Source organism: Dama dama, chromosome 33, assembly GCF_033118175.1.
Source record: "Dama dama isolate Ldn47 chromosome 33, ASM3311817v1, whole genome shotgun sequence".
Classification (NCBI taxonomy): domain Eukaryota; kingdom Metazoa; phylum Chordata; class Mammalia; order Artiodactyla; family Cervidae; genus Dama; species Dama dama.
In genome coordinates this window covers 21,859,764-21,882,909 of record NC_083713.1, presented here as the reverse complement: position 1 = coordinate 21,882,909, position 23,146 = coordinate 21,859,764, and the positions used below count along the sequence as shown (strand labels likewise).

General features: G+C 40.2%; 1 protein-coding gene across 11 annotated transcripts in view; it reads left to right on the top strand.

The window, feature by feature from the left end:
• OSBPL6 (oxysterol binding protein like 6) overlaps positions 1-23,146 on the top strand; it is a 206,051-nt gene that overhangs the window by 123,143 nt on the left and 59,762 nt on the right. For all 11 annotated transcript variants that reach the window (XM_061135575.1, XM_061135584.1, XM_061135583.1 and 8 more), the window contains 2 exons: positions 16,046-16,138; positions 22,299-22,421. In XM_061135575.1, coding sequence (XP_060991558.1) covers positions 16,046-16,138; positions 22,299-22,421 — 216 coding nt within the window. The remainder of the gene's footprint in view (positions 1-16,045; positions 16,139-22,298; positions 22,422-23,146) is intronic.

Below are 23,146 nucleotides of genomic sequence, written 5' to 3'. Positions count from 1 at the left end.
TTACCTGAGCTCTGGGGTGAGTATGCAAAAAACAGGGAGGAACTGAGACTCTGGTCCACCAGAGGAGGTTTGGAGGTGGAATGTGTGACCCCTGGCTGGTTTCTTCACCAACGAGGGGGTCAAGGTCCCACTTAGTATTTAACAATTTGGAAGACTTTAGTAACTGCTCCACTTTGTTCAAGACTGATATTAAATGTTAGAAACGTCTAACAACATTGGCTGTGTCTGTGTATATATGTGTGTTTGTGTGTTCAACTATGATTCTGAAAATGCAAGAAATATACTCCCTAAAATTTTAGGAGAGGGAATAGGTTGATTAGATGTCTAGGACTTTTGCATAACCAGCAGTTCCCAAAGTATGGTCCAAGGAATGCTTGTCCCTTGAAATGTTGCGTGAAAAGAAGGTTCTGCTGTCAAGTAAATGAGAGAAATGCTAAACCCAGTCATTTTTTTTGCAATTAATAAAGACACCAATAAATCCTGACGCGAGAACTTGATTTAACTGAGCACTTCTTGAGTGTGATAGATTGTGGAGCTTTTTTATTTCCCTAATGTTTTGTTGTTGAAAGTCCAGATTCTTCTTTCTGTTTTGAAATGGGAAGGTAAAGGAACACTGGGGCCCAGATCCCAAATGGCAACCCTAGACTGAGCTCAGGGTTGGCTTCCCCTTTAGAGGAGGCATTTGCTCTCTCATCAGCCACAGTCTCTTCCTCTCCTTATTGTATTTCAATATTTTGTGTTTCCTGCCTGGCCCCTGAAAGCATTTGAATTCATGAACCCTGATTCGAGATGTCAGTCAGTTGACAACAATAGTATTTAAATGCCAAGGGAGAGCTCCACTTGGATACTAAGAAGGCATCTCAAATTTAACATGTCCAAAACTGGACTCTTAATTTCTCTCTCAAATCTACTCCTTCCCAGGCCCCCTTATCCCAGTAAACAGCAACTCTGTCCTTCCGCTGGTAAGGCCAAAAACCTTACAGGAGCCATCCTCGACGCCTCTCTTTTCCTCACACCCCGCCTCCAGACCCTCAGTGAATCCCATTGGTTCTGCCTTCAGGATGTCCTGAGTCTGACCACTCCTTCCCTCCTCCTCCCCCTCTGCCCTGGTCTGAGCCACCATCATTCCTCACTCAGACTATGGCCATATCCTTCTAACTGGTCTCCCTACTTTTGCCTTTGACTAACCTTCAGGTCATTTTTCACAAAGTAGTCAGAGTGGTCTCTTTAAGGCTAAGTCAGATCAAGCCTCTCACCTGCGCCCAGGCCTCCAATGGTTTCCCATCGCTCTCCAAATATTTAAACTGCTGACCATTGTCTACAAGGTCATTCATAACCTGGATCTGCATATACCTTTCTGGTCTCATCTCCTTCCACATTCCACTTAGTGCTCCCCAGCACCTTCCTTAGATGTGCCAAGCATGCTCCCAACCTCAGGGCCTTTGCATTCTGGGCCCCCTCAGACCAGCTTGCTTTTCCTCCAAGTATCCCCAGATATGCTCACACTCTTGACTCCTTCTCCAAACGTACCCTCTTTGGGCAGCCTTCCCTCACCCTTCCCTGTGTATCCTCATCACTCACTGTCCACTTACCTGCTTTTGTCTTTAGAGTATTAACCACTATCTGACATGTTACATATTCATCTGTTTACATTTGTATCCCTTTCCTCTGCTCCTTATCACTGCAGTGCAGGCACCCTGGAAACAGAAGTTTTATTTTGTCTAATAATGTCTCCCTAGCACCTTCTACGGTCCTGGCATATAATTTGGCTCAGAATATATTTGAATAAGCAAGTGAATGAGAGATTGGCATGGAGAGGAAGACTGTGAACCAGGTTCCAGAGGCCTTGGTAGCTGTGAAGGAATGATCCTGCAATTGGGAGATGACAGCAAGGAGACAAAGTAGCATAGTCAGGAGCTGAGTCTCCCAAAAACAGTGGGCTTTGAAAGTAGAGGAGGGATGGTCCAGAGGTGGCAGAAGATACCAGGAGAGCACAGACCCTCCTGCTTGCTGCTAATGACAACTGTACAGTAGAATAAATGACTTGGGGCTCATGTAGGCAGAGATATCAAACAAAAGCAAAACAATGGGAGCATTCTGCATAGATGTTAAAACTATTGGTGGGGTGGGAGATAACTCTAAAATAAGAGTTGTTGTTTCCCAGTCTCTCATCTTACTTATTTTGCAGTAATATTATGTAATTGGCTTATAGCAAGCTGATTGGGTTTGGATTGTTTGTTTTGATAATTACCCTTATGATTACATTTTTTTAGAGAACTTTTTGCACTATACAAGACTGAAACCACCCTGTTGAGACAGTTTCAGGATCAAGCCAAGGATCTACGTTAAAAAAAATTTTATTTTTTTATGTGGACCATTTTTTAAAATAAGTTTATTTATTTATTTTTGGATGTTCTGGGTCTTCGTTGCTGTGGAGGCTTTTCTCTAGTTGGGGCGAGCGGAGGCTACTCTCTAGTTGTGGTGTGCAGGCTTCTGGTTGTGATGGCTTCTCTTGTTCTGGAGCACAGGCACTAAGAGACGCGGGCTTCAGTAGATGTGGCTCCCAGGCTCTAGAGCAAGGCTCAGTAGTTGTGGCACATGGCCTTAGTTGCCCTGAGGCTTGTGGGATCCTCCTGGATCAGGGATCGAACCCATGTCTCCTGCATTGGAAAGTGGATTCTTTACCACTGAGCCAACCAGGGAAACCCAGGTCTACATTTTTTAAAGTGAAACCTCTGTTTGGAGCCAATGCTTATTTTTACTTGTGTCATCAAACCATTTCAGAAGATCAGATACTGTTGCTCCAAGAACTTGGAATTTGGAATGAATAATTATCAGATAGTGTTAGTTGCTCTGCTGCTGCTGCTAAGTCACTTCAGTCGTGTCTGACTCTGTGCAACCCCATAGACGGCAGCCTACCAGGCTCCCCCATCCCTGGGATTCTCCAGGCAAGGATACTGGAGTGGGTTGCTATTTCCTTCTCCAATGCATGAAAGTGAAAAGTGAAAGTGACGTCACTCAGTCGTGTCCGACTTTTAGCAACCCCATGGGCTGCAGCCCACCAGGCTTCTCTATCCATGGGATTTTCCAGGCAAGAGTACTGGAGTGGGGTGCCATTGCCTTCTCTGGTTAGTTGCTCAGTCATGTCCAAATCTTTGCAATCCCATGGACTGTAGTCTGTCAGGCTTCTCTATCCATGGGATTTTCCAGGCCAGAATGCTAGAGTGGGTAGCCATTCCCTTCTCTAGGGGATCTTTCCAACCCAAGGACAGAACCCAGGTGTCCCACATCGCAGGCAGATTCTTTACCATCTGAGTCACCAGGAAAGCCCAATGACCAGGTGACAGTGTCTATTACTAGAGTGAATTGTTATAGCTCAGCCGAGTTAGATATGAAAGGCACATATGAGTCAATCTGTTTGTTTAATGAAAAATCAAAGAAAAAAAATACCAGCTATCCTTATAATGATTTAAAGTTTACAGAAGCTTAGAGATCATAAAATAAAGGACTTTTTAAGGAAAAAAAATGATATTCCTAATAAGACATAAGAGGCTGGTAGTTAATCTTCTTGCCAGTGTATAATAAAATATATATTCAATATTATGGTCAGTGTTTACAACTAATAGAAGATTTCAGTTATTCAAGAAATCAATGGATATCTAAAAACTTTTCCTGGGACTTCCCTCGTGGTCCATTGGTAAAGATGCCGCATTTCCATTGCAGGGGCATGGGTTCAATCCCTGGTTGGGGAACTGAGATCCCACATGCCATGTGGCACAGCCAGAAAAGAAAAAAAAAGGTATTAATAGTAAGAAAAAAAAGTTTCCTATACATTATCTACAACAGTGAACAAAACAAACCGTGGCCCATGCAGCTAATGTCCTCTGGTAGCATGGGAGGCTGCCCCAACAGTGATTCAGTGGGACTCAGGTAATCATGGTCTGGTTTACCACCACATAACCACCCAGTTCTGATAGCAGCAGCATCTGCTCTATTTGCAACTTTCATTACTAGTGAAAATGTCTAGAAAACCAGAAAGTAAAAATGCTCCTCACTAACAACTATACTTTGTGTATGGGGTTTTCATAACAAGTTTTATTCTTGGACAAACAGATTGATAAAAATATCCACCAGCATATACACGAACTGACTTGGAATATTTTTCTTCCAGTTGAATCTCTGAAGTATCTTTTTCAAATAACTTTGCTAAACCAAGTTACTGCTTTGAAATATAGTATCTTTATTTTCTGAATATGAAACCTATTTCCATCTTTGGGTTGTGAAAAATGTTATGTTCCCCAAACAAAAATATTCTCAGTTCTGGAGAGAAAAATTCAAGCATTCTTGATTTATAGCTAACTTCCAGTTTAAATCATCTTCAGTCTTATCAGTGAGGAGGAGGATAATTTGAAATCTGCCAGTATCTAAATAGAAAAATTTTAGAACTCAGTGGATCCAGGGATTTGCCAGATAACCCTGGAACCCAGTTCTCAGTTCAGAGGAAAATAGTAAAGTAAAAGTGAAAGTTGCTCAGTCGTGTCTAACTCTGCGACCCCATGGACTGTTGGGTCCATGGAATTCTCCAGGCCAGAATACTGGAGTAGATAGCCTTTCCCTTCTCTGGAGGATCTTCCTGAACCAGGGATCAAACCTAGGTCTCCTGCACTGCAGGCAGATTCTTTACCAACTGAGCTATCAGGGAAGTGTTGTCTTAGTCAGAGTGAGACTGATATATAAAGCCCTGGGTGCCAGGTTAGTTTAAATTCCTGACTTGCTTCCAAGTTAGGCTTTTGGTGATTCCAGTCATCCCAAGGAACCTACCTTTTAAGACTTAGGACCAATGTTGATGGGAAAAATAGTATCTGCTTGCAAAAAGTCACATTGTGACCAACTTTTGTGATTTAGGTGCATTTTTAAAATTGGGTGTTCTGAGAAGTCTAAATATTAGGCACAGTTCATGAATAATAGAACAATACCAGCAACAACTGCTATCTCATGAGTTCTCACTATGGAAGGCTGAAATATCATCACTATTTCGGAGAACTAAACTTTGGTATAAAGTGGTGACATATTCTGGCCACAGCTAATGAGCAGCTAAGTCAGGGTTTGCTCCCTGGAACCCTGATTCTGGAGTTCCTGTTCTTGACCACTCCACTGTAAGCTCCGTAGTAGGGCTTGATGAGCAGGAATGTCTGGGGAAAGGGCCTTCTGTACTTGTCTGTGAACTTTGTAACACGGCATTTGTCAGTTACCCTTGAGTTATTTATCACCTCCTCATTTTTTCCCTCAACAATAGCAGTAATTTTTCACATCCTTGTTGGCCTGGAAAACAATAGACCAGAAGGTACATAGATGAAAATATTAATAATGATTAATTATTATACCAAAGTATAATTATTATATTTACATATAATTATAATAATAATTATATTAATAATTATACCAAAGTCTTGGTATTAAAGGTAATTTTTTGTACTTTGTGCTTTCCTGAATGTTACATTTTCTGGACTTAGACTACATGTATTGCTTTTGGAATGAGAAGTTTCAATCATTTATTTGTTTACTGAAAACTACAGCTAGCCTTTTTTATGAAACGAAATGAGCAGCCCCACAGATCTCTTGCTGTCCCCACCATTTGGAGATTGCTGTCACTGCTGCGTGGTGTTTACGGCCTGTGTTCAGCCCGTGTCAAATGTGCTGAAACCGAGACCACTGGAAGGAAATTTGCCACCTGGCACGTACTTATTATCCACAAGTGATTGAGAACTCAGTGTTATCCCAGAAAGAATCTGTTTGCTGCCTGCCCTGGTGTGCTTGCCAAAGCACTTTGGTTCCCTCCGCCTGCCTTAGTGTCTCACTTAAGGAATTATTTTATTACCTTCCTCTGGCTGGTTTGGGATAGCCTGTTTATATGGGATAGCCTGTCCATCTGCCAGAGCCAAGATGAATACTGCCTGCTGGGTTCTTAGGCATAACGTTAAATGGAGAGAAGCACGTTATGATCAGTTATGAACCCCGCAGAGTCTCATTCGTAGGTCATTGATGAGGTCTGGGAATCTGTTGTTTGCAGAAGCTTCCTCAGGAGGTTGTTGTTCACCCAGGCTGGGACACAATTGCTCCTATAGAACACATTTCAGGTATTTCACTAGGACTATAAAAACATCATCCCAAAGGACCATACATCTACAAAACTGCTTTATTTGACTTTCAACTTGGACACATAGAAAAAATTACCATCCCTCTGTCTTAGTAACTCTCCTAGGTTGTGTCAGCAGAGTGTGTAATTTCCTCGGTTCTGTCTCGTCACAACAAAAATTTGAAGCGATGGACATTAAAGCCCTCGGCGTGTCACAGCTCTTGGACAGATCAGTATTACAGCTCAGTTTTATTTAGAAAACAAAGGAAAATACATCCTTGACGTGTGAGGGCATGCCGACCCAAAAGACACGAAGAGAAGAGAGAGAGAACATGTACCCGAGAGAGAGAGAGAAAGAGAGAGAGACAGAGACAGAGACAGAGACAGAGACCCCCAGCCCTTTGGCTCCTCTTTTTATATGTTTTTCCTCCTCCCCCCCGGGCCTGCCCTATATAAATTGGGCTAGCCAGGAGAGCTGTTTGTTCTACCTGAGGTCCTCACTCCAGTCCTTGGACCTTCCTTTGTTCTATTTTCGCAGGCTTTTCCCTTCCTTGTCTTTTAGCCACCACCATTCTGGACTCCTTTTTTCTATTCTAACTACCTAACAGTTGTGATTAAAATACCTTCACAAAAGTAAAGGAAAGCCCCATGCATGTTGTACCAGCCTTCTTGACCTCAAATCCTAGTTAAAGAGCAGATTTTGTAGTAATGGGAATAGCCAGGTTTGATGAGGTTTCAGGGAAATGGATGCTGTCATGCACTACTGCTTGGCATATTAATTAATTCTGCTTTTCTGGAGGGAAATTTTGCAGTATGTATCTAAAGTCTTTTAAAAAGTCAAACCATAGGACCTGGTAGCCCAGCTTCTAAGAAATGCATTCTAAGGAAACAACCAAAGATACATGTAAAGATTTCTGTGCAGAGATGTTTGTCAAAGTATGTTTATGGTATTAAAAAATTAGAAGTAATTTAATATTCAACAAGGAGTTCATTTAATAACCTGACTCATAGCCATACAGTGGAATATTGCACAGCTGTTAAAAATGCTTTTAAAAATGTTTAAAGCTGTGAGAAAATTACATATTGTTAAATGAAAAAGACCCAGGTATTAAATTGAAAATATAGTGTATTTACAATTTTGTTTTTAAGAATCAAGAGTATATGTTCATTTAAAAAGCTGAAAGCAAATATACCAGGATATTGGAAGAGTTTATTGCTGGTTGTGGGTGGTTTTAGTTTCTTTTTTTCCCCTCCCCTCAAATTTCTACAGTGGACATGTATTGCTTCTATAGTCAAAAATGTTTATTTTTAAAGGTTATATTTTATGGGTTAATGTGCATATGTACATAAAACATATATATGTATATGGAATATAGTAAATACAGTATAAATGTCATCTATTTTAATTATAAAATTATAAGCCTTAACTCCATAAGATTTAAAATTAAATGAATATGAAGTATATACCAGATGGGACACTTAAAGCAAGTTTTTAAAACCATTTTTGAGGTGCTGTGAGCAAAACCTGTGCCCCTCTTTGCCCTCTAACTATCTATATTTATCTCATAGAAATTTAAACATGTTTTCCAGAAAGTGGGAACTTGGACACTGTATATTATTATAGAAAATATTTGTTCATTCTTTCAGCAAGTATTTATGAGTACATATAGGCAAAGCATAGATCTGTCTGCTCTGAGTTTACAAGGGTAATCAAAACAAACCAACTCTGCCTTAAATATACATATAAAAATGTTTATACGATTTTTTTTGCTTGTATTGTTAGCAGAATCTTAAGTGATTATCATACGGAAAACCTTTGTCTGTTCTGGGTCATTATTTGTACTTATAGAAAAGTACAAATTAACTTGACGTTAGTGTCCTTTTCTAGTCATAGAGCACAGTTCTCCTGCCTCTTATTAACTCTGCATATTTCAGAGCCTTTGCTCTTGAAATGGCTTCGTATTTGTCCCTTTTATTTGCCATTCAGTTGTAAGTGCTATAATGAGGTATGATCATAGTTGCTGGGTTTTCAGTAGTTTTGCTGCATGTTTGTGAGTACAGGTAGGGAGCAAGCCCACAGGTAAGTTCTGGTTCTAGTGTTCCTGAAAGGCAGCCATGGGAGTGAAAGACCTGTTTATTCACATGCCTTTTACCACTTCATAGTCAAGATTGCGGAATTCCTCTTGGCTGTAAATGGACCACTCAATGGGCCGTGATTGTATTTCTTACAATGCAGGGTTTCCAACAACAGACGACTTCACTGTGGGGCCATAGCTGTTGGCTCTTAACAAGCTTGTGTTTCTATGCAGCCAGAGTCAAGAATGTGATGATTGTTGATTCGTCCCTCAGGGTTTCCCAGATATGCAGTGTGGAATTTTCCCAGCCACTATGCCTAGAGTTTTCTACTTTCATTTCATTTTAGTGGTGCTTATATGGAGATTTATTATTAATGTAATTCTGCCGTCTTTCATGGAGAGCAAGATGATTATTACTATAGAGAAAGTAGTAGAATTAACTGTTTCTTCAGTCATGGCCTTCTGGCTTTGGTGATTTTGGTATTTTATGCTATTCCAAAAATAATAAAAATAGTCCCTTTAAGAACATGATTAAGAAGACAGAGGCAAGACTGTGAGCCTCTTTTGCCGTAGGCATTCACAACATATGGAATGTGCATCACTATCCACCGCTGTTGCTTTCCCACTGGCAAGTATCCAAGGGCATCTGTCTCCATTCACTTTGTCAGCTTTCTCAATAAGCTCCAGTGCTCCAGTCATGAGATGGTGCTGACTACAGTTGCTGGATTGACCAGGTAACATAATGGCCTTGTCAGGTGTGGCTTGTTTGCTTCCAAAGGGCACCCAGGTGTCGTACACCTGTAGAGTATTTGGACACATCTTTCTGTGGAAATAAGAGTGCACAAGATTCCTGAACATTTTTTCTTACATCATTTGTAATTTGAGCTGTTAGCCACCATTTATGGCATGCCTACTGTGTGCCAGTGTATGGTAGAACTGTCCATACACTGGGTGCCAAGTCAGTGACTTGCAGTGTCTTCTAAGGTAGACTTTAACCTCTCCGATTTGGAGATAGAAAGCACTGAGGCTGAGAGAGGTTCATGACTTGCCCTCTTTATTTACATGGTAAATAGCAGCATGGGGGTTTGTATGGTTGTCTATGTGACTGCAAAACTACGTTCTTTGTTCTTTTCTCTTCATCAGACACTGCATTCCTGAAGTAGAGCTAGCTGACTTGCTGTTAGTTCTGGAAACTTGGAAGCAAACCTCACGGTTGCACCCTATTTAAGAATGCTGTAAACTTGTTTTACTCATTTCTGCCCCTCTGTTTCCATGGAAGGTTGTGGTGGATGTGTTCAGTTAGCCTTAAGGTTAAACACTACTTGAAATTGCTGTAGTTTTTTGTCATCTAATATTGTGTTGTTGCTGTTGTTCCGTTGCTAAGTCATGTCCGATTCTTCACGACCTCATGGACTGCAGCACGCCAGACTCCTCTGTCCTCCACTATCTCCCTGAGTTTGCTCAAATTCATGTCCATTGAGTCGGTGATGCTATCTCATCATGTCATTCTCTGTTACCCACTTCCCCTTTGGCCTTCCATCTTTCCCAGCATTGGGATCTTTTCCAGTGAGTCAGTTCTTTACATCAGGTAGCCTAAGTATTGGAGCTTCAGCTTCACATTCAGTCCTTCCAATGAATATTCAAGGTTAATTTCCTTTCGGATGGACTGGTTTGATCTCCTTGCAGTTCAAGGGACTCTCAAGAGTCTTCTCCAGCACCACAGTTCGAAAGCATCAGTTATTCGGCGCGGAGCCTTCTTTATGATCCAACTCTCATATCCATACCTCCTGATCGCTGTAAAAACCATAGCTTTGACTGTATGAACCTTGGTCCGCCAAGTGATGTCTCTGTTTTGTTTTTTAATTATTTATTTATTTATGTTTGTTTGTTTCTTTAAGTTTTTGGCTGTGCTGGATCTTCGTTGCTGCGTGCTGGCCTTCTCTAGTTGTGGTGAGCAGGGCCACCCTGTAGTTGAGGTGCAAGGGCTTCTCACTGTGGGGGCTTCTCTTGTTGCTGTACAGGCTCCAGGGTGCACAGGCTTTGGTGGTCGTGGCACGTGGGCTCAGGAGTTGGGGCTCGTGGCTCCCGGAGCTCGGGCTCAGTAGTGTGGCACGTGGGCTTAGCCGCCCTGCGGCATATGGGGTCTTCCGGAACCATGGATGGAACTGCTGTCCCCTGCATTGCAAGCTGGGCTCTTAACCCCTGGGCCACCAGGGAAGCCCTGTTGTCCCAGCTTTTTAATGTGTCACCTAGGTTTGTCGTAGCTTTCCTTCTAAGGAATGTGTCTTGATTTCATGGCTATAGCCACCATCCACAGTGATTTTTGGAACCCAAGAAAATAAAATCTGTCATTCCTTCCACTTTCTCCCAGCAATCTTGACATCTAATACTAGCTTTGACTTTAGTAGAGGTCAGTATTTAAAAGCCTGGAGTCCAGAGGAGAATCTTGATTTCCATTCCAACTCTAATACTTACTCTATGTCATTAACCTCACTGAGCCTCTCTCTGTTCAATCAGCCATAAAATAAATTGAATAGCCATTATTTAAAGGCTTTTGGTGAAGATGGAGTGAAATAACCCGTGTAAGAGACAGGGATATAGAAAGCACTGAATATGAGATATCACTACTGTCATCATCATCAACACTAAAGGTTACTAGTATCACTGGAATAGTGTTGCTATGTCAAAATTAGAAGAACTAGAAGAGAGACGAGCCTAATCATCAGAAGCTTAAATAAGAAAATACTTTTGAAGTTTATAAATCATTTTGGATATTTTTCTTTGAAAGTAGTTTATACAATTCATGAACAGAAAAAATATTATAACTTAGATAAAACTCATTGGATGAGCAATTTCAATGGAGTTAACATTCAGAGAGCAGTGGTCTCTTTAATACTGTTTTAAATTTGTATGGAAAGTGAGTCTATACAGAAATTGGTAGCCACAACCTACCATTTTTCCAGCAGCTCTTTTACATCTCTAAAATAAAATTACACAACAGGCCAGACAAGCCAAGAGACCCATTCAGCAGTTCTGCGGACTTTCATTTTGAGAGTCGTCTTTCTCTCTGCAGGAGTTTCGACTAAACCATTTAGCTGTATTAAATGTCTCTTTGTATGTCTGTTTACCCACATCTTTGATACCACGTAAACCAGACTGTAGTCACGTCAACAGATTTCCGCTTGCTGCCCAGGAGGTATTAAGGTTAGTGGGTATTACCCAGGGGACTAACTTTTACCAAATGAAAGAGCGGCAGTGAAATATGCGCTCAACTCCTGGTTTTAAGCTAAGAGTGCCTCAGTTTTCTGTGAGCTGGGAGAACAAAGGATGGGTGAGTACTTTCACCTTCTCTGTATATTCTAAGTTCCTTAAAATACTGACCTGGAATGAACCTAAGTTCATCATTTGTCACAAATGGCGCCACACTGTTCCGAGGGATTGATAATGGGGGAGGGCTATGCATGCGTGGGGGGCAAGGGTACATGGAAATCTCTATACCTTCCTCTCAGTTTTGTGGTGGAGCTAAGACTGCTCTAGAAAAAAAGTCTTTAAAAAACCTAGAAATTAAGTTGTAATTTTAGTATTTGAAAGGAGACTTGATTTTAAAAGAATAATGAACAGATATATGTAATCCTTTATTTAACCTTCTTATATAATATGTATAACACCTTGGGGGTAGGTGGATGTGTTTCCAAGTCACCGTGAAAGAATATGAAAATAGGCAGCTCGTGAAGAAAACCAAGTATAGCACAAGTTATGATCTTAAAGGAAACGTGAAGATTTAATTTTTGTTACTGAAGATGTTGCCACATTATTAATACATTTTTTTTGTGTTCTCCATTGACCAGTCACAGCTTTACACCTAATAAACAAGAGCTTAATTCACCAGATGTTAACTCACCAGATGTTTTCATTTTAAAAGTTAAGTCCTTATTTTAAAATGTTTTCAAAAATTCTTTCTTATTGGAGCTGTGATTTTTATAATTCCAAAATGAAACTAGAAGGGAGTTTTATACCTGATCTTGTGTTAATGATTGCTGAGAGACCATTCTCTACAACTTAATAAAAGAGATCTAAAAAATTCTAGAGATTGCCTGGCTACAGTATGCAGGGCCTTGTGCTAGAGGTCAAGGGGGTGGGATACCAAGGTGAAGATAAGTTTGTTCCTACTTTCATGGAGCACACAGTTGAACTCGAGTCCAAGACTGAGTATGACAGATTTGAAAACTGTCTTCTTCATATCTGCCAATATTAAGAACATAGCATTGACGTAGTTGGGTATCTCATTAAAATAATGAGTGATTGTGTGTCCTTATGTAACTTCAGGGATATATTTTTGACTTTTATTTAAAAACCACGAGTTTGAAGCCAATTCTTAAGGTAGTCAATTAATTTTTTATTATCAGATAGATGATAGGTTTGAATAATATACAAATATACAATATACTGCAGAAATTTGTTTAAGAGCTTTTGGCTTCTTTATTATCATTATGAAAGGTAAATGAAATAGCTTATTTTGGGGGCTAGTTAAATTAATAGTAATAGATATCAGTTGGTAATTTTATAAATCATGCCTTTTCCAGTAAAATATACTGAGTTAGTGATAGTTGAAGAAGACTGAAATTTAAAGTGTGACTTTAAACAGTTTTTCCAGAAAAGAACTTAAGAGCATCTGTGATTATTTTGATAAGGTGTGCACCCAGATGACCCTTGATAAGCAGGAAACTCTGTGGCCCTCAGAGAGATTGTCTGGCCCCTCCAGAATAAGGGGTCCTCAGGGCCCTATGAAGAATCGTTATAGAATGATTTAAGAATTATCTTAGTAAACATTTTTATGATTCTCTGTACCTTGGAAAATCAACAAAATTTGGAGTTTGGATTATCCACTAAGTTGGAGTGTGTCGTTCAGCCGCTAAGTCGTGTCCAACTCTTTATTATAAAAAGTTTGAAATGAGTGAACCTCTTACTTTTCTTACCTAATGCAAACTTTTGTAAAATTGAGTGGAGAAAATAACTAATATTGTGTTCTCTGTGACAGGTACTGCAGTAGGTATTTTACAGATTCTGTCCTGGTTTGTTTTGTCACTAACCGTTCTGACACACAGAATCCCAACTACACTTTAAGTATCCCCAGGTCTCTATAGAGACAAAACTCATTTTTTTTATACATTAAATATCCTAAATTGATTTCTGTGTCTGTGGCTTGATTTGAATATTAGGTGATTTAGTTTCTTTCACCTGGCTAAGTTCCTAAGTTAGTCCTTTATTTCTTGCCTACATTGCTGCTAAGGTCAAGTTTCTTTCCAAGTTTTGCATTTCTTACTGTGTGTATTTGTTATGGGGGGTAGGCAACGGGGACCCAAAGGCAATGTATGTGTGTTTGATTGCCCAGACATCTGCATGTATGAAAATGGAGAGGCGTCCTTATGTTATATAATCTCTGAAAAACTTCACTATACATTAGTGAGAGAATGAGAGTAAAAAAGATAAATAACATTTTGGTATGGTTATAAAAAGTTTTCAACTTGCATATGCCCTGAAAGGGCCATGGGAACCTTTAAGCTTCACGGACAACCTTTTGAGAACCACAGCTGCAGAAGCTAGAGGGATGAGGAGGGTGAGTAACAGTGGGGTGGGAACTTTGCCTTCTTTTATATATTTCTATTCTGTATTTGAATTTTTTGAGCACATACTACTTTTATTATTTTTAAACACACACAAAAAAATGAGAGGCTGCGAGGGCATCCTCGAGGGTAATACAATTTTTGCTTCAACCATGGCAATAATTCTCACTTTAGTTCCTGTTACATACATGATCTCAGAATAAATCTAAATTTCATATTTAGCTGATATGTTTTAAATAGGATCCCATCCAGAATACTAACATGAACAATAATGCAAGTCCCAGGTCGTTTGTTCCCATTGAAAGATCTGAACACACACCGCCTGTTTTTCTCTTCATAGTCTGCCTTTGCTTCTGACTCCCACAAAAGGCGCAGGCACAGATGTGGATGCCCAGTCCCATTTATCATTTTTCCCTGCTAATTGAAGTGAACCTAGGAATGGAAAGAGCGGAGTCTCATTTAATGCTTAAATTGTCCTTGGACACATTGGCTGTCAGATTAGAAATTCTTGCTAACCTCTGCCCCTCTGTGTTTGGTCACCAGATATCTGTTCTTATTTCTTCCGCTTCCTCACAAATTGGAAAAATAAACCTTCCACCTCAGTTATTCTCTTTCTAATAAGTGACTTTAAAAAGCAATGATACGATTTTAAAAATTTAGTCAGACTACTTATTTTCAAGATTACAGAAATAATCAAAAGTCTGAATAGAAATTAGAATAATTTGGCTCAGGTCAAAGTGTAACGTGCTTTATGAAGAAGCAGACATTAATCTGACAGTTTTCTAATGAGATAGGAAAAATAGAGACCTTAATAGGTAAATAAAATCCAACTTAGTGTATTGAAACAATGAAATGTTATAATTAGAGTAAAAATGTTACATTTTCAGCCTGTATCTGAATATTAACTCCATTGGATTATTTCTTTAATATCTTTCAGATTTATCCCTTTGTATAAAGTGCTTAATTTCTTCCAAATATAATTTATATTTTTGCACTAAAAAAATTAAGAAAAAAATTAAAAATCATCTGTAATTCCACCACCTCTGTACAGCTACTGTAACATTCTGGAACATATTTTGATTGTAAGCTTAGCATCATCATATTCTACATATTCTTTATAGCCTGATTATTTAGTTAACCAAACACCATGACTATTTTTTCCATATCAATAAACCAAAGTTCATGTTATCATTTTTAATCATTGCATGGTATTAATACTTCCTTAAAAATCTGTACCATTCTCATATATATTAGATTTTTTTTTACTATAATAAGATAATGCTTTAGTAAGTATATCTGTTCCTGTATCTTTCCATACTGGTCTGATTACTTCCTTAGAGTAAAGACTTAGCTATGAGATTGCTGGTTCAACTAGGCAGTACTTTTTTCTCCAAAGACTTTTTAATAAAATTGCAAAATTCCTCTTTAAAAAGTATACCAAATATATACTCCTTTTCCCCCAACCCTGATCTATTCTTGAATGTAATGGGTTAAAAAAAAAATCATTATTATTTTGGTTTTCATTTCTTTAAATACCTCTGTGGTTGAAGTTGAACATCTTTTCAAATATTCTGCACAAGTTGCCTGCTCATATACTTTGCCTACTTTCCTATTGGAATGTCATCTTACTGGTCTGTGAATGCTCTTTATAATCTTTGTAAAAGACATCTACTGCTTGTTGAATCATTTTCTTCTCTGCATTTAAGAATTATCATATTATTGTAACTATAATAATTATATTATTATATAATTATCTTATAAGGATTATAAGAAACTCTAGGCACTGAACAGTATTATGGCTCTGGGATTTTTGATGTAGACCTTCCTCTGTTTCCTGCCATTCGAAAGATGAGCAAATATTTCTATATAAGGCTAGCCATCTAAGGTAGTAGGTGTACCACCATTCTCATAAAGTTATGAAAATGTTGGGACTTATTCCATGTTTTTTTTTTTTTTAATTTATGTGCTCTCTGACTCTCTAAGACTAAAATCAGTATTGTAGCAGAAATTCACCATCAAATCCATAAGGGAAGGAGACAAAATCCTGTCCTGACACTTTTACAGTTGTTGCTGCGTTTGGTCCCCTCTGGAACTCGTCATCGTTGACGTAGCTTGCTGCTCTTACTGTGATGTGTGTGATCTCACCCTCCTGTCCACCCACATGAGGAATGGATTTTCTAACCCTCAGCTGTATTTCTGTGTGTTTTCAGAGCATCCACATACTGGAGAGGACTTCTTCCACGAGCACCGAACCCTCTCTAAGTCGGCAGCTGCTGGAACCAGAGCCGGTGCCGCTCTCCAAGGTCAGTGACGCAGTGTCTGCTCGCTCAGGTGGCAGGAGATCTGGCCCCGGGCCAGTTGAACGACACCTCTTTCACCTGACTCCCCTAAACTGGTTGTGATGCCCATTGTAGAACTGCTCTTTCTCTTCTTTCCCCCCTCCCAGTATGTAGGGTATCTTGCCCTAAGAAGGGAAGAGATGAACATGTATTTGCTGAGATTTGCAGGGTTACATACAGATGGCCAGAATTCTCTTTGTTTTGGGCTTCCCCGGTGGCTAAGAAAGTAAAGAATCTGCCTGCAATGCAGGAGACTCAGGTTCGATCCCTGGGTGCGGAAGATCCCCTGGAGGAGGAAATGAATTGAAATACGCCAGTCCACTGTTGACCTTGAAATACTTCAATTCAGTCTTCTTGCCTGGAGAATTCCATGGGCAGAGGAACCTGGTGGTCTACAGTCCATGGGTTTGCAAAGAGTCGGACACAACTGAGTGACTGACACTTTCATTTCTTTTCACTTTCTCTTTGTTCTAAGGGAAAGGCAAGAGAAATTATCATCCTTCTCTCTTGGAGAGATGAGCTAATATTTCTATATCAAGGTAATTAAAAAAAAAATCACTGGGCCCGGAAGTAACAACAACAGCAACAGCAGGTACCATGCACTGGGTACCAGGTGTTACATTAAGACGATTCCATTTACTATAATCCTTATGGGCAGTTCCATGTAGAGTAGGTATTTATTACATTTTACAAATACAGGAACCGAGAGTTAGTAACTTGCCCAGAGTGAAAAAAGCTGCTGAGTCGCAGGTCAGGGACTCAAACTCGTTTAAACTCTGTTCCACCTGCAGGGTAAAGAGTCCCTACCCAGGGGGGCTGCTGTGTGTTCAGAGTTCAGTACCCTTCATACAGCTGGGCTTCCTGGCAGTGAGCTCCGAGGGGGACACAGAGACTACTGATGCAGACCTTTTCTGAATCGTGGAAGCCAGTGTTCCCTCTCCTTGGGCCTCCTTTTCCTCAGACTACGGGAACATCTAAATTAACTTATGCCTGTGCAAAAATCACAAAGAAGATTCGAGGAGACACCATCCTACGTATTCCCATCCCCTGCTCAATTCCCTGAGATTTTCAGGCTCCCCTATTGAGAAACTCAAAAAATAGAATGCATGGGGATTTTGAATCCAAAGACAAAAATGGCACTTTATTTCCCCAAAAGGTTAACTAAGTATGGATAACTGATTCATCCATGTTGCTTTTCCTACATTAAACAGAATCCTTTGTGAAAAGAATGCTCTACTACACTATTATATTGTAGAATATAGTACCTCTTTATACTTTGAAGGTGTTACAAGCCATAGAGTTTATTCTGTCAGATAGGAGCAGGTTGCCAAATTAAAATAAGGGAGTTATTAAACTGTAAAAAAAAAAAAAAAAACTTAGAAATGAACAACAATCTTATTTCTATTTGAATGGCAAACAGAGAATGTCTACTTGGTAAATATGACCAGAAATCTCTTTGAAACCTCAGTTCTCTCTTAAGACACAGCTAAAGGACAGAGAATAACCCCATGTAGGGGTGATGGAGAAGGTGGCTCACACTGATTGAGCACCCACTTTGGGATCTGGGTAGGACCCTGGCAACATCCACTTCTCATTACTTCTCCATGCATCTGCCTGCTTAGATCTTGCTGTGTGACTCATATTCTTGTTGTGTTTCTGTACAAATACATAACAGCTCTCTTGGGACCCCATGAAATCAGAGTCCCGTTCAATCCAGACACCATAGTGTCTCACCATCCCTCAGCCACTTTGAGAGAAGATGGACTCCCTGGGTACTGGTTGGTGGTGGAAGAACACTGTTTAAAGTACACATAGTCTTGTCTCAGGATTTGTTCAAATGCTTTGTTTGATACTTTCACCTCCGAAAGCATTTCACGTATCTACCACCTACGCATATGCGCCTATAGAATATACTCTTGAGAAAGGAAATGTCTTTTTTTTTTCCAAATGAACAGCCTAGGGCTGTTATCAGGTTCCTTTCTGTTTGGGGGTATTATTATTAGATCGGCGGTGTTTTTAAAACTTTTGTAATAGCAAAAATGTTTGTATATCTGTTGCAAGTATTGATTATGTTAGGGTTTTTGACTGTTTCTAATATACGTAAACCTATGAAAGTTGGTGACTTTAAGAAGAAAATTGATATTAATTGAAATTAAGAAAAGTTATTCAGTTTTCAGAAAGCAATTTTAGCTTTCTCAAAACAGACCTGGTCTACTAAGTATAGAGATGAATTGTATGAAGTCCTAAGATAGGATATTTCATTTCTTACACACCTTATATGTAACATTATCATCAGTATTTATAATTGAAATAGAACTGTTTGCTCTGGCATTATCCTTTGCTTTTTTGTCTGTTTGACAGTTTATTTAACTTTAAGAACTATATTAGGATTCTTCCTAATTTCTTTTGCTGGGTGTAGTAATGCTGAATCAGAGTGAGTGCAGTTACCTGTTCAGAACTGCTGCGTGTATATTTACAAAATACATTTTTAACTTTTTGCTTTTTCTGTCTTATCCACACAGCCCCGCCCCTTTTTTCCCTCTGTAGTTAAATTCCCAAAGAAGAAAAAAACTGCTGTGACAGAGATCAGTAGTCATAGTTCCACAGGGACAAGCTATTACTACATTCTGAATTTAATTAAGAAAAAATTCAAATAGCATTTGTACTTATTATTAAAGATTTCCATTTTCATAAGTAATGCAGAGTATTCGTCACACATGGAGAGAGAATAAATCAAAGATGAACACTAGCCTTCGAATAAGATAAGATCTAGCCAAAAATAAAAATGCTCTTCTTCTGGAGATGCTATCCATCGATGGGGCTACTAAAAATAGAAATATCATTAAATACAGCTGATATCTCTCTAGGACCAGAGAGAGTGCTCATGAATATAGGTACACATATGTAGAGAGTTTTTCTTTTTAATTTCTTGATTACATTAAGGCTTTCTAAAAGAAATCTATAGAAATCTATTAGTTTTATGGAATAAAAATCAATCATTTTTATCTGCTTCACTGATGGAATGAAAAGCCAAAGATAACTGGACTTTGTACAAGAACTTGCTATTTTCTTCTATTATTCTCTCATTATTTATAAACAGTGCTCACCTGGATTGAATTACAGTTCAGTATTAAAAAATGAATATACCAAAGCACTCTGCTTTGTACTCCTGAGGACAGTGCCTTTTAGTGTCCTAAAAATAGGGTACAGAGCCTGAAATTGTCTCATCAGAAGTTTGTTTTTTTTTTTTTAGGTAGAAAGTGGATTTATTTAGAAAGAAATATTTTTGAAAAAATTACCATATCTAATTGATGGTTCTGACCAGATCAGTCACAGTTTCTGACAGTACTTAAGTAGAGAATCACTTTGTAGGTTGTTTTCTTGTGTACAAGGAAGTTTACAGCTCCTTTAAAGGTTCTTAATGTCACCAGATAAGCACTGGCAGCTGCATTTCCGTGAGGGATGTATTAATAGCTCATTCACCAGGCGCCCGCAGAGATGACCGAGAAGATGGAGAAATGGCAATGATCTTGGATCAGTTCTCAGGGGTGGTGGTGGTTGTGGGCTTGGGCTTCAGGCGGGTAGAAGCATGATGCTGGCTTCAGAAGCCAGGAGTATCTCCTAGCCTTAATGATGTTAGCATGAAGCAATGTTCAGCCACATCTCCTGGAAACAATTTTCTGTGAAAATCCCACTCCATTTATACATATTTGAACTTAAACATAGATTTGACTCAGCCATAGAGCAAGTGGGCTTCCCTGGTCGCTCAGATGGCAAAGAATCTGCTTGCAATATGAGAGACCTAGATTTGATCCCTGGGGTGGGAAGATCCCCTGGAGGAGAGCATGGCAACCCACTCCAGTTTTCTTGCCTGGAGAATCCCCATAGACAGAGGAGCCTGGCAGGCTACAGTCCACAGGGTCTCAAAGAGTCAGACATGACTTAGCAACTAAGTACACACAGCAGAGGGCAAGCAGCTTCTGAGATGAAAGAAGACAGAAGAAAGAGGCATGGATGGTAAATATGCAGCCCTCTTCCCTCCCATCTCCGTGGCTGATGTCAGTAACTGACTATGGCCCCTTGGCCCCTGGGTCCTGTCAGAGCTTCACAGTCCTGCAGTAGACTCTGGACAGCCACCACCCAGACCCTGGGCTGGCAAGTCCATCTGCCCCAAGATAGAACCCCTTGCCATTCCCGCTGAAGCCTCTGTGCCATAGTCTAAAGAAGATTGCTGATAGAACACCCCTCAGAAGTCAGCTTCCTGACTCACTTTGGGTCAGATCGTTCTGCAGAGAGGCCTGCCCTGATCCATGAAGCTGCATCCAGCTTTCCAGAGCTGAGGTGGTCAAGCAGGTTGTGCTGAGAGATTTTGCTTCCCTGCTCCATGGGCAGGATTGCAGCAGTCATGCACGCGATGTGACCTCATTGTTCCTGCCTCTGCTTGTGCTTGAGTGAGCCCCAAGCCTGAGATCTAGAACACGGGTGTTTACCAGGTCAGCGGTTACTATAGAGCTGCGTGGGCCGTTGGAAGTTACCTGGTCCGGGGATTCTAAAACCCAAGATGTTGCTGCAGAGCAGCTGTCCAACATGGAAGCAGACCCAAGGGGGACTGTGGCAGACTGAAGATGGGCTGCCATCCCCCAGGGCAGGACCAACATTGCCAGATCTTCAGTTCAGTTCAGTTCAGTTCAGTCGCTCAGTCGTATCCGACTCTTTGCAACCCCATGAATCGCAGCACACCAGGCCTCCCTGTCCATCACCAACTCCCAGAGTTTACTCAAACTCAGGTCCATCGAGTCGGTGATGCCATCCAGCCATCTCATCCTCTGTCGGCCCCTTCTCCTCCTGCCCCGAATCCCTCCCAGCATCTTACGCCTCCACAAACACTAGAAATTTGGATTTTTAAAGTCTGAAATCCTCTGATTTTGACAATTCATTTTAAAAGCTTTTTTAAAAAACAACATAGATGAACAAAATGTATCTTATGGAAGAGGAAACCATGATTTAGTCTGTTTTTAACAGGAAATTTTTCCAGTGGTCATGTATGCATGTGAGAGTTGGACTATAAAGAAAGCTGAGCGCAGAAGAATTGGTGCTTTTGAACTGTGGTGTTGGAGAAGACCCTTGAGAGTCCCTTGGACTGCAAGGAGATCCAACCAGTCCATCCTAGAGGAGATCAGTCCTGGGTGTTCATTGGAAGGACTGATGTTGAAGCTGAAGCTCCAATACTTTGGCCATCTGATGCAAAGAGCTGACTCATTTGAAAAGACCCTGATGCTGGGAAAGATTGAGGGCAGGAGGAGAAGGGGCCGACAGAGGATGAGATGGTTGGATGGCATCACCGACACAATGGATATGGGTTTGGGTGGACTCCGGGAGTTGGTGATGGACAGGGAGGCCTGGCGTGCTGTGGATCATGGGGCCGCAAAGAGTTGGACACGACTGAGCGACTGAACTGAACTAACAGGGGAGGGTGATGTGGACTCAAGAAGCTCAGATTTTTGGCCATGCAGTCGGGCGTTCTTTCCATGGGCTCCCAACGGTGTGTTTTTCTCACAACGTGTGTCTTCGAAAGCACGGACTTCTTGGTGGGTATTTGGCAAGTGGGGCACTTTATGCTCACTTAGAAATGTCAGCAGCCTCACCAAGGGGAAACAGATGCCCACAGGGCTGCTCTTCAGCCTAACAGATTGTGAGCTACTTAGGCTACTACAGCCTTTTTAATTTCTACAGAAAGTCAGGCCCACACGCTAATTGAACATGTTTCATCAAAATGATCTTACTTTAAAACTTTAATGTGCCTCTGTCCACAGAGATGAACTGCCTGGAAAAGTGCATTTTAAATCTTGTGAATACAGGCAATCAAAACCATTCTACCCCAGACTTCACCGCTGTCCAGCTCTGTTCTGATGGCCTGCATTCCTCCAGGTGTACCCAGGAGCGCGTTCTCACTTCAGTTATAAGTGCATAGCTGTGTGTGATGTTAGAGAATGTGCCAGAGTGATATTCATACCTCTGATGGGTTGAGTGTTGTTTCAAAAGCAACTTCTACCTCGGAATTTGCTTCTAAGTGTGTCATCAAACACTGAGAAATATGTGATTTGTTTTTCTTCTTTTCTCTTAGGAAGCTGACAGCTGGGAAATTATAGAAGGACTGAAAATAGGCCAAACCAATGTCCAGAGACCAGACAAACATGAGGGTTTTATGCTAAAGAAGAGAAAATGGCCTTTAAAAGGCTGGCACAAGGTACCATTTTCATCACATTCATCTTCAGATCATCTTCATAATTAGAGAGGGTCTTACTCTGTGTCATTAAGTGGTTATACAGCCTTATTTTAACCATACAGGCTGCAGCCTGTCATATCTATTCGTTCTGTAGTGGCTGTAAGCAGAGAAAAAATATTTTACACGATATTTAAAATCCAGTTTACACATATTGTTGTGTACTCTGCTTCTTAAACTTCAGTTAGGATAAATATGTTCTTATTAAACATTCTTCTAAACCTGAGCTGCTTTTAAATGCATGCATGTATTTCATCAGATGGATTTAGACTATATACCCCACCACTACTGAACCAATTTCCTATTGCTGTGTGTATACATGTGTCTGATTTTTTACTGTATGATGTTGTGATGAAGATTCTTATACATGAATTTCCATTTAAGTTCTTGGAGTAAATTCCTAGAATTATTGTTTGCCAGTGCAAACTAAAGATGGAAAATCACTTGTTTTGGAAGTTTGTCTACTGCCCTTTAATATATATGGTGTATTTCTCTCTCCCCAACTCCACATAATTTTTCCATCTTCCAGTTTTAATTATGAAGAAAATATTTTGCATTGCATTGTTGCAATGACCTGAGTAGCAAGAGTTCTGGACACTTAGGAGAAGCAAGCTGTCCTCAGTTTTCAATACAAGCCTTTGGATAGACCACCAGTATCTATCTAGAATCACTGGAAGAACAGGTTCATT